General features: G+C 35.8%; 1 protein-coding gene across 2 annotated transcripts; it reads left to right on the top strand.

The window, feature by feature from the left end:
- Positions 1–4,113: 4,113 nt before the first annotated feature.
- On the top strand, positions 4,114–10,743 carry LOC149156224 (uncharacterized). Of its 2 annotated transcripts, none has more exons than XM_089442568.1 (7): positions 4,114–4,341; positions 4,440–4,501; positions 4,647–4,676; positions 5,304–5,516; positions 5,731–6,127; positions 6,345–6,544; positions 10,282–10,743. In XM_089442568.1, the coding sequence occupies exons 1-7, from the start codon at positions 4,258–4,260 to the stop codon at positions 10,316–10,318; spliced, it is 1,023 nt and encodes a 340-aa protein (XP_089298694.1). In that variant the 5' UTR covers positions 4,114–4,257; the 3' UTR covers positions 10,319–10,743. The 2 variants fall into 2 exon arrangements, with proteins under 2 accessions (XP_089298694.1, XP_089298693.1); XM_089442567.1 differs by having other exon boundaries at positions 4,117–4,341; positions 5,605–6,127; positions 10,282–10,710.
- Positions 10,744–12,785: the final 2,042 nt, after the last annotated feature.

Here is a 12,785-nt window from a genome sequence, read left to right as displayed (position 1 = left end):
AAACCCCTAGATAATCCACAAGCATCCAATGCTACCATGTCATTCTGGAAGAAAATATTTAAAATATGAAACAACTCTATGTGAACCCGACATCATTTCCTGTAACATAATAATAAATGGTCGAATTGACCCAAAAAGGTGCTTGAGGGCTAACCGTTTAGATTCATCCCCCAACCACGACAGTTCAAAGTAAGGCAATTCATTAAGGCACAACATTAGAGGGTAGCTCTGCTCCAAGGGCCCTAGGGGAATTCATGGAAAAGATAGGAATGTCCCTTAATGCATTAGATTCAGAGAAATGTAGGGATTTTGCCAACGTCTTTTTTTTGTATTGCCTGGACCCTCTACCCCCCTGTCGACGCACCGTTATGTTTCGTGCAAACATGGGACTAATGGAAGGAGGGGAATTCAACGATTGACCATGGTGGATGGTCAAGGCTACAAGATCCATGGCAGGATTGTTCATAAGAATTTCAATGTCACTACCCATCGTGTTGTGTGGGGATAAATCATTGCCAAGAAAATTTGGGGATAGAGGAGTTGACATCCAATGTAACAAAATAGTAGAATCCGCCAGAGGAGGATCAATATGTGAGACATTAATGATCGAGTGTGCAGGAGGACCAACAGAAGTATAGGGATGGTTTTGTAGTTGATCTAGAGAATGCGTAGATGTCTCAGATGGGCGATGAGAATCATGTAGAGGTAGAGAATTTTTGACCATATGATGAACCCCAACCATCTTAGATATAGTGGAATCCCCCTTGACCTGAAGAGGAGGTACAGGGGCAGAAGAGGGGCCCGGGGAAGTAAAATGTTAAGAGAAGGCATATTGAAATATAATTGAGTTTTTCAGAAGAGTCATCAGTACTTTAGCTCTATATCTATAATTCTTCATCCCCAGACAGTATATCCTGCCACCAGTTATTATGAATACGACCCTGTCGACGAAGTGTGTGCCTTTTAGGGCATTTGTTCATTAAGTGTCTCGTCAGGTGGCACAAGAAACATTTGAAAGGAAACCCCCAAAAGTCAAATCATTGCCTATGCCTAATATGGTTCCATTCCAGATCAATATGTGTCGGGAGCCCACTCGTGAAACCCATTTCAACTAACCTCCACACCACCCTTTTATCCCTTGCTCCCAGATAAGAAGGATCAATATATATGAAGAAAAAAATTACATCTCCTATCGACTTCAGGACCTGTCTAGTCCAGTACTCTAATGGAAAACCAGGTAGCTTCACCTAGACGTAATTGTTTTTTGGAGTGTCCCGCAGTGGATTAAATCTAACAAACTATTGATGTAGTTGAAGAAAACTCCTACCTCGAACCCATGGCATGTTCATGATGCATTTAAGGTCCTCCTGATGCAGTAAGTGGAAGCTATACCACGAATTCATGAGATGGCTAGCCTTTGGTGAATATCTAAGAATGGATGCCCATTGAGCTTTAATCTAGTTCTGCATCTTCTAAGGAGGGGGTTCTGAAAAAGCCCAACGACCAACCAATGCACGCTTTTGTAAACTTGAAACTCTATCCCATAAGATGTCATGACCGAAACTGAGTAATTTCATCTCTGTTGTAGGAGCGATTATTTTCCCTTTGGAGTGCGACAACAGACGAGAACCCTTGAATAGAGAAGGCCCAGTGTCATCCTAATCCTCTGCATGTGCGCCATCTTTTGTAGACTTATGAAGTTGTGTATACGATGGGTGATCTGGGGGCCCAACAACCCCCTGTAGGGGGTGTCAATTGTGGAAAGACAATGTGGCCTGAATGTAGGCGTTGTGGTTCGATACATCCGAATTCAGGCAATCAAATTAATCACCGGTAGCAGCGATGTCCAATAAATCGGTGGGTGTCGTATGCTACAAAAGTTAAACTCATATATATATATATATATATATATATATATATATATATATAACAATGTTATATATTTCATATGAGAAATGTATATATACTATCAATATTGTCAACAGTCATCATGTCACTTCCTGAAATTAAACACGTGACTTTCCAAAATTAAATTTGGATAGAGAATATTTAATTCCTTTCTCTCAACCACATAGGATAACCCCTATATATATATATATATATATATATATATATATATATATATATAATACTTTTCCTATTGCAATGATTAAGGATTAATTTTTTCATTATGAAAGTATATTTAAAGAAGTTATGCCAACTTACAATGTTTAATAAGTTATGCCAAATTACAATAATTATTAATTTTTTTAAACAAAAGCTTCACAAGTGGGATATTTTCTTTGTGTGGAAGTCATATATGATTTGCACTTAGGTTTAAGTATTGTTTCAATTGTAATAAACATCTCACTTCCATAGACATGCTAGTTTATTAGGGACAAATATGTTAATGGATGGATTTAAATTTTAGAGGGGATATATCATCACTTTTATTTTACTAATTAATCAATTTTTTATTAATTTTTAATAAGATGTTTATTAAAATGAAATAGGCATTTTAGTCATATCCATACCTCGCAATGCTTAAACATAACTAGATTAGATTCATCTTAACTTTAGATTTACTAAGGGTTGAGAGGGATCAAATTTCTTTTCACTTTAAAAGAGCTTTGCATCTCAAGAAATTTGATCCCTAGCCCGCTTGGTAGATCCAAAGTCCTTTAATTATTATTTATAATTATAAATTTAAAAATAATTATAAATTTTTTATTTTATTTGTATTTAGTCAAAATATTAAAGATTACAACATATCTACCATATTTGGATCAAATGTTTACATCGGAGTTAAGTTTACTTATGAATCTCAAATATGAAGATTTTTTTTAATAAAAAATGAATTGAGTGAGAGGAAATCTTGGATAAAATGTAATATTACAATATTATATGTTACCCAATATTTATTCCCACCCCCCAATAAAAAGTAGTTAGAGGTGGGGGGAAATACTAATTAAAATGTAATATTATTACATTTTACCTATTATTTCTTGTCACACTCGAGCCTAAATATTACATTTTACCTAATATACCCCCTCACCCCTGCTAATTTTATTGTCGAGTTTGTTTACTTTTAAACTTCAAATATAAATATAAATTACAGTAAAAGTGGATGCCATCATTTTTTACAACTAATTGTGTATCTAAATATAACGTCAAACTAAGATTATGGGTCATTTTTATTTTATTTTATTTTATTTTTATTTTTATTTTATTTTCACAGAGTTAAACTGTTTACATTATATTATGTTACATAACACACTTCTAGCATACTAAAAAGTAATTTTTAAAGTATTTTATTTATGGTTGATATTGATTTTTAAAATAAAGTTATTAATTATTTTTTTAAAGTAATGTTACGCACATCTCTTGCATATATATATTAGCCTACACACACATATATATATTATTTTTTTAAATATAACGTTATGTGACTGCATCTTCCACATATACTACAAGTTACGTGACAACATCTTCCTGATATACTAGGTTGTACAACACCTCTCAACACAAAAAAATAGTTTCAAAAAAATAACAAAATTACTTAATGTAAAAATCCAATAAAATGAACAACTTACCAACCATCTTCATTTAAAATTTTAACAATCATATTCATTAATAAAATATCTTAAATTCTAAATTTTAATAATCTTCTCTTCACTTCACACTCGATACATTTTTTTTTCGATAAAATAGAAACCTTGTAAAACACTTTAATCGAAAGTTTTAGTTAACTTAGACATCCCAAAATAACTCTATGAAATGAACAACTTATCAAACACTTTGGTTTAAAGTTTTGCTTAACTTAAACTCATCCCCATTATTAAAGGATTTGAGTATGGATAAATTATAATATCTTTCCAAATTATTATGAAAATGCTTTTTTTTTTTTTTAATTTATATAATTATATTTTTATAAAAAAAATTAATAATAATATATATAATATTAAAAAAATATTTCACCAACCATATAAATTAATTTAACTTAACTTTTCGTTTATTTTTAAATTACAGGTAAGCCCAACATCAAAATAACATATAAAATGCTTTCCTATATAACAGTTTAGCCGACCATTCTATAAAAAATGCTAACAATATTTTAACATTAACATTGCTATTTCACTATTATACCCCATGCCTTCTTTTAATTACACGACAATTTGGAGCACCGCAGAGCGGGAATTAGCGTTCCACTGGTGTCATGGTAGTCCGAACTGCTGCTCAATCGTCATCAAATTTTAAATTTCAACGGTCTAGTAAACAATGGCGATGAAGACAGCTAGAGCGCAAGAATCTCGTAGCAAGCCGAAGCCGAGGACTGTGGCGCCTGATTTCTGGGTTTTCCTGGTAAGTTATCGAACTAATTTGATGCATTCTGAACATGTGACCCATGCTTTTAAATGGCTGATAAATTCTGTATGTTGCGTTTGAATTTTGAACGGCAGGAAGAAATAGATGCTCCTCAGTGGGTTGATTTGGCTTTGCAAGGAAATTCTGATGGAGAGAGGTATCCAAATGCTTTAGGAACGAAGATTTAGTTTTGATTTTTTTCTAATTAGAATGGGAATTGCCGAAGGAAGATATATGTAATGTTTTTTTTTTCTCCTACAAATAGCCCTAACTGATGGATAGTTTAATACTCAATTCTTCAGGGATGATAGCTGGTTTGACACTCTGCATCCGTAAGACTCTACCCTCTTCACCCTTGAGTTGTGTAGTTTAAATAGTTTCATTAGTTATTTATTACATGTTATGAAAGGAAATTGTTTCTAGAAACATGTCCCGAGGTCGGGGTCTGCACAGCATAACACATATTTCTTTAGGCTTAGTGCCGACGGGTACCCGTTCTGTCAAATTGTTTCTAAAAACATGTCCTGTGGTTAGGTTTGGCACGGTATAACATGGATTTCTCTGGGCTCAGTGCCGAGGGGTATCCGTTCGGTCAAATTTCCCCAGAAACGTGCCCTTGGTCTGGGGTCTGCAGGGACGATATGGATTTCTGTAGGCTCAGTGCCGAGGGGTATCCATTCTATCAAATTTGCCCACAACTTGCCTTTAGATTCATCTTTTTTTTGCCCTTTTTTGATATGTCATTGCGGTGGAGCAGACGACAGGAAGAATGGAACGTCCACCTGGATTATTTTCTTTGCATACCATGCAGATTGGGCAGGCCATAGCAAGAATTGAATCCTAGTGTGCTGCTCGATACTCCATCAACCTTACTATTGAACCAAGGGACTGCTATCTAATTATTGCATTCAGTATGTTTTATTTGTAATACGTGTAATGCTGATGTTTATTCTCATCAGGTTCCATCAACGGTCATTCCAAGATCTGGTCTCCCCTGCTGTGAAAGTGAAGGGCAGAGCGTCAAAGTTAGGGAATGTGTCTCCGATCCATGTTAGTTCGGTTACGAAATCAAGGGGCAAGATGCGTGCAAACCAGGCTTGTCTAAGGAACAAAGTGGGGCAGATTCAATCGAATTTATCAGAATTGAATAGCCCATGTGATAGCCAGATCAGGTGTGTTTATAATACTGTTTAGGTGTGGGACTTTTGTTTTGGCTATGCATTTCGTTTCTTTCACATTTTTTGGGGGTTCAAACCACAGGTCCTCAGCAGGGAAAGTATCATCAATTAAATCACACAGTAATGATAGCTCAGGTGCCAATTCTGGCTTCTACAAACCTAGTAACTCCACTGACGCAGAATCTTCTACTACATTGTTCACTAGCAGTGACAATGAATCTAGAAATCCATTGGTCGGAAAAAACGAGTCATCAAGAGCATGTGACCCGCGAAACAGACCGATAGTTCCTCAGCATACAACTGCGATGCCTAGATCAAATGGGCCGTTAGCATCACTCAAATCGATCAACCTGAGAAGAAGCAGTGGAGCTCTTCCAGCATTAAGGGTGGAAGTCAAGGGCCAGCAACAATCAAGAAATGGGAGGTCTTCCGCCATCAAGTTCAGCACTGTTGACGAGAAATCAAGAGATTGTGAATCAGCAAATGCTGAAAATAAAACAGCAGTAGCAAAAATGAAAACAAAGACACTTTTAACTGCAAAATTAGCACCAGGAGAGTTAATGGAGAATAGGAAACGTGGAGACCTTTCTATGCAAATTGAAAGAGTGAGTAATTCACATCAAATTTTGCTTCTTCCAGTGCAAAAAAAATGGAACAGGGGCATATGTTAGGTTATGTGTTGCTTTCTTTTACATTATTAATGCCAAATGCTAGCCCAATGACCTAATGGCAGTAAATGGGAAGCTACTTGATATTTCCATTAATTTCATGCAGTATTTTTCTTAGGCATTTTGAACATTGTTTCTTGTGCTTTTATGGCAGGCTTCTAGACCACCTTTGCGAGATGTTAATAGTGTTTGTAACCCTCTGTATAAGAGTGTCACTGGCCAATACCATGGATCCGTTGTTTCTGGGAAAGAAAACGATACTTTATGCACAACTCTGCACCAGAGAGGCCATATGCGGGAAAGGATGAAACCTTTAAGAAGCATCAAGCATGGAACCTACAATCATGTATTCAAGTAATCTTCGTAATTTCCTTAAACATTCTCAAGATATTTGCCTTTAGCAAATAATTTTTGCATTGATTTCTGTTTTCTGTCTTTAGAATGGGTGTTGTGACTTTTAGGTTAAGGGCTTGTTTAAAAAGTATGGCCCTGATATAGCAATTTTATTTCTTCTAAAGAGATTTCTTCAATAGAAAGCACAAAGATACACAGTAAATATAATGTCATATCTTCTTGTTGATAATAATTTATAGAAGTATATATTTCACAGATCCTTCTAAACAACATTCCAAAAATATAGATGCGCCAAGGTGCATATAGTAAAAGACCTGAGCCCTAAGATTAAAGTCCTTCCAAAGACAAACCACCAACAATGTATTGAGAAGATTTAGTCTAATTACACGACACACTCGCACGAGAGATGAGAGCCATGCAGGAAAATTAAATGATTAAAACTATCCAACCTTCCTTGAACAAACAACTACTTGAAAAAATGCATCACAACTGATGTAGGGGTGAGATACACTGATGCTATAGAGCACCCATAACACTTTGGAAGAAAAAGGTGCTGCCATATCAAGCCACCCGCATGATTGGTTGTTGAGTACCTTGAGTCTATCCTTTGCTAAAAACCTTTCAAATAACCATCTAGATATTAGGTTCGTAGAGGTATTACTGAAGCCCTAGAAGGCATTGCATCTTGCTAGGGTTTAATGTAAATGCTAAGGAACCCACAATTGCTATCTAGTATTGAATAGAGTAACCACAAGGAGATTGAGTTTTTGTGCTAGCACTGGTAGAATCATCTCTGGGAAATGGAGTAGAGGTTGATACCCAAAGATCTCTATTGAGCCAATTTTCTTTCACACGAAGAGTAGCCATTGAAGAACATAATAACAAGGAAAGTCAAGGAGTTGCACAATTAAACCATCGTAGGGATGAATGCTAGACTTTGAGGAGGATCTTGATACTCAAAAGAGCATGAGTAACAAATGCCTGAACCCTGATCATCAAGAAATTTTCTAGTCCAGTCACGTGGCTAGATCCCATATAGGGATTCATAGAGATGCTTGTTGTAGGAGGGAAGATGAAGTGATACATTCATAATGTAATGCTATGCACGTGTTTTTTCAAGTAATATAAGTATGAATTTTATTACATGAAAAGAAATACAAGGTGCTTATGAGAATCATACAAATCTCCCAATGGAACCAACAAATTCAGTGTTCCAAAATGCTTTTGCAAGTTTCCTTATCAACACACGGTGCAACTTTTTTGTAAATAAATAAAAATATTTATACCATCAATAAAATAGGGTAACATTGGTTGAACAAGATCCAATTAGCAACAATATGATCGGTCCTTGCAAGTTGAAATACACTAATTCCATAGCACACATAACACTGGAAGAAAATTGAGTCTATCCTTTGCCAAAAAATTGAGTTTAAATAGCTAGCTAGAGACTACGTTTACAAAGGTGTTATTGAAGCCCTAGTAGGCATTGCATCTTGTTAAGGTTTAATGTAAATGCCAAGGAACCTACAACTGCCATCCACTATTAAATAGTGTAATCATGAAGGAGATTGAGTTATTGTGCTAGCCAATGTCACATGGTTCGGGTTCGAGTTTAGGTTCGACAATGATTGGGTTCGGCTTGAGTTCGAATTTTTTGATGAGGTTCGCTATTAGGTTCGTCTATATATATAAACATATATTAATTTAAAATGAATTATAGGATAAAATAGTAACAAATCAACATCAATAAACATAAAATATGCTATCACAAACTTGGAAATTGCAAGGATAAAATACAAGCTTGAGTTGTTACATGAAGTTATGAGTTTTGATCTATGGACTTGGTCATTGGCGATGAGGTTCGTCGAACCTCAAAACATTTTTGGGGTTCGCCAAAATTCGAACCTCAAGGTTAAAGTTCGACGAACCTTGTGACATAGGTGCTAGCATAGCTAGAATCACCACAGGGAAATGCAAGCTTGAGCAGAGTAAACCTTGAGTCCCGGGAGGGGCTTGATAACCAAAGAGCTCTATTAAAGAATTTCCATTGAAGAATAGAACAACAAAGAAAGCATAGGAATTACATAGCGTAACTGTTGTAGGGACTGATGTACTTGACTATGAAGATGATCTTAATAAAACCTAAACCCTAATCATCAAGTCGCTTTATCGACTAGTCACATGACTAGATCCCATATAGGGCCTCATAAAGCTGCTTGCTCATCTATTCATCCAAAAAAAAATCCAATATATTGTGATATTCATAAAATAGCATAATAATAATTATAATTATTTAGTAATATCACGTTTCCTCATTTCCAGCACATGCCCATTTCCATGTAGCCCACAACTTAGATGTGGAGACATTTTATCATAAACGTAGTATTACCAGCTTTGCTCTATGATTGCTGGTGTCCTGCAATGGTTAGTCCTTGGCCTGCGACCCCTCTTGAAGTTAGCACAAGTACAGATGAATTCTGCGTAATCTCTGCTGGGAGATTGCTTTGTGATTCACCTTACTGAATGTCATTGTTACAGGAAGGCGGAAAACAATGGTTTGAATTGAATTAACTGCATACCATAGTCAAGTGCTTGGCATTTAGTATATTTTATGCAGCGAGTTCATTGGAAAGTTGAGAATTGGGCTTTTTTACATGTTAAAATCCATAACTAAAATTTCCAATTGTTTTATTTCTTTCTTTTAGCTTTTCATCATAACCAACTCTTTCTTGTGTTGCACCTTGGTAAACGTCTTGAAAAGTTCGTACAAGTCTATATCAGTAAATTTGTACTAGACTTACAGATTTTTATGGCAGTGTACCAGACTTGATGCTTAGTTTTATAGTACTCTTTGATTTTTTTGAGGTTTTTACAGTTGCTTGTAGTCATGGTGGATTGGTAAGACCTACAGAATAATTAATTTTCCACCAAGCTAAGATCAAACTTGAGATATACAAGGATGCAACCAGCTTGTGGATCACTTTGCATAAGGTGTCAGCTCAGACCACGTATTTACATTGTTGATGACAACTAAATTTTTGTTGTCGTTGAAGGTAGCTTTTTTAATTACCATGATTAAGGTGTCATTCTCAAACTGATCTAAATTAGTGGACAAAACGGCTTTTAGACTGGCTGATATGCCCTCAAATCTTTGAGAGGAGCAGGACCTTCCATGTTTGATGTTGACTGTGCTCATAAATCTTTTGATTTATTGATGAACCAGCTTCACCAATGTATGGAGCCCCAGATGAGCATGGAATGATGTAAACACCTTAGCATCTCTGGTTTCATAGAGTCTTACTGATCTTAAGGTAATAATCGTTCCACCCAATTACTCAAGATAACCCTGATTGTTTGTTTGTTAAATATGCTATATAAACTTTAATCTCAAACCCAACTACCCAAAATAACCCTAATGATCTCTTTGTTTGTTAAATATGCTCTATAAACTTTAATCTCAATTTCATTAAATATCAAAAAAATCAAATAATCTCAATTTCACTAAATATAAAAAAAATCAAAGAAGAATAAAAGTGAATTAAGAAATTTTGTATACTAAGGGATTAAACTTATATATATATATATATATATTTTATTTGTGCTATATTTTTTTTAATTAGCGGCCGGATTTAATTTATATTATTGCACTTTCAGTCGAAGTATCAGAAGCTGGCTATTTTTAAAATACTTTTCAAAAGATTAACTAATCTAATCTATGATCTGATCGGTTGTGTCAGTGGGAAAAGAATCCTGGGAGTGGATACTTTTGCTTGAGCCAAGGACAGAGAGAAGGCAAACAGATGGCTTTTTCTCAAAATCCTTGTCTTCTTTGTTCAATCACTATTTTGTACCATAAATTGGATGGCTTCAGAAGGTACTTCAAGGAGTGTAAAATATAATATGGCGCACCTAATGCTCTGTGTGCTATAATATTAGCATTGGTTAGAAGACATTGCTGCAAAAGGAGCATCTTAAATCCGCAAAGAGAGGATTGACCCTAATTGCAATGTAATTCCTTAATTTCGGTTTGCCGTGCTGATTGATTATGATGTAGAAATTCCATACCATGATGAAGTAAGAAATTTTAGTAATTTCGTTTGATTTTATTGATGTTGCCCAGGCAAGGACAGTGCATCATTGATTGAAATTTATTTTATATAATTCTTCTCTATTAATACAGAGAAAATGGTGCATATCTCTTATGCAAAAGAAAAAGAAAAGGATGGTGATATACCAATGTTGATGGCAAAAAACATGAACTTAGAGATACTTTGTATAGTATTTAAAACGAATATTTTATTTTCATTTATTGTAAATAAATATAGTTCTTAGAAGATTATATGTTGTTAAAGATAAGAAGGGAAGAGGTGTGAAATATTGTTTTGTATTGACAAGCACATGGCTTGTGGAGTGTTTTCCTTAAGGAGTGATTGTATGCTGTTATAAGGGTTTTTATCAATAAAGAGAAGCATTTCTATGTTATTCTTGGTTGCTTTTGGATTTATATGATCATAGGTGCCAATCTATTTGCAGGTTTATTACACAAGTCTTTTAAGACATGCTTAACTTGAATGTGAGGAATCTAGGTGAGTGATCTCAAAATTCTTTTGTATATATGGCAAGGGGTGCAATTCAAAGGAAAGGTTTTGAAAGCAAGATGATGAATTGTGTTATTTATCACTTATTATAATTAGAGATCTAATTGGTAAACATTGTGTTGGGTCAACGTTGTGCAAAAGAGCATATATTTTAGCCTGGTTATTTGAGGCTATGCTTAGGCTGCATGAGTATTCCAGTTCAATTTATCCTTTAGGGTCGAAGAGAACCCCTTGCACTTGTCACCCCTTTGAGGGAGCAATTTTTAAAGAACTTACATATATACAAATAGTTTGGAAAAATTTAAATATGAAATAGAATTAGTTCAAGATCAAGTCCAATACATATAATTGCAGTGGATATTAACAAATTAGATCTATAGATCTGTGTAACAGCAAAGAGAAAATCCAGATCTACCAGATCATTGAAGTCAAATGAAGCCAAGATGTCAAACCCTAGATCTAAACTATCGTCGCCCTCATCAAAATTGTTTGTGTGTGACCGAAACTCTCAGGTCACTCTCTTGGTACCGTATGCTTGCGACTGTGATTGCCACTGAGGTGAAATACACCAAATACCCAAGGTCGCTCCCTTATAGTTGTTGTGCGAGCAATTGAGAGGTCTTGGATGCTCTCACGACTATTTTGTGCAAGCCTCTGGGGACTTGAACCTTTCGATCTGCTTCTAAACCATAAGATTGACTCCCACTCAACTAGGAAGAATTCCACTTGCCAATATCTGTCAATTGATCAACTTGTCAAGTTCTTGTAATGCTTTGTCTGTCTCTGCGCAACTCTATTTGATGAAACTTTCTTGAATCTAGAAGAAGAATTGGGAGTAATAACTTCCACCCATATCTAGCAATAGGATAACTCATCATATAGGGGAGTAAACGCTTGACCGTGGAGTCTCATCAGGGAGCTTTACCCTCAACCCAGAATCCTATTGCCTACCGATCTTCCCATCAATGACTCTTAGTAGTCATGTGGTAGAACACCTGCATAATAATCGACTTGGGTTGTACATCCCCAAGTATGCTCTGAACTTGTTGGCTAGGCGAGGAGCGATATCGCCAACAAGCCCGGCTTGTGGGTATGATGCCAATTGGGGTATACTCTATAAAGACCAGATAGGGGAGTAAAACGCTCAACCATATGGGTAACAAATAGGGGTAACGCCTTATTGTCTAGAGTTCCCTCAACCCCAAGAGCCTTCTATCTCGATTCCTCACCTTGGGAGGTCAAACAGGGTAGGAAGAGTTGGCTCAGTGTCCTCGATCAGTGCTACCCCTCATCCGGAGTGGCTACAACTGTTAGTTCAAGCTATGCTTTGAAGACCTAGAACTTTCTCTTTGGTAATGCCTTTGCGAGAATATTTGCAATCTGTTCGTCTGTCGACATGTGATGGAGCTTGACAGCTCCTCTCTGCACCATGTCTCGAATAAAGTTATATCGAATTTCAATATGCTTGGACTTGTCATGGAAGACATGATTCTCTGCCAAACGAATTCGACTCTTGTTGTTGCAATATATCATTGTAGTACCTAGACATGCTAATAATTCGCGAAAGAGCTTTCTCAACCAGACTGCTTCACAACTAGCCATGCTAGTGGTAATGCATTCTGCATCGACGGTGCTCAATGGTA

This window comes from Pinus tabuliformis, chromosome 9 (genome assembly GCF_031772625.1).
Source record: "Pinus tabuliformis cultivar Carrire ecotype Pingquan chromosome 9, CPIR1, whole genome shotgun sequence".
Classification (NCBI taxonomy): Eukaryota; Viridiplantae; Streptophyta; class Pinopsida; order Pinales; family Pinaceae; genus Pinus; species Pinus tabuliformis.
The sequence above is the reverse complement of the archived record's forward strand: the minus strand, read 5'-3'. Positions and strand labels throughout refer to the sequence as shown.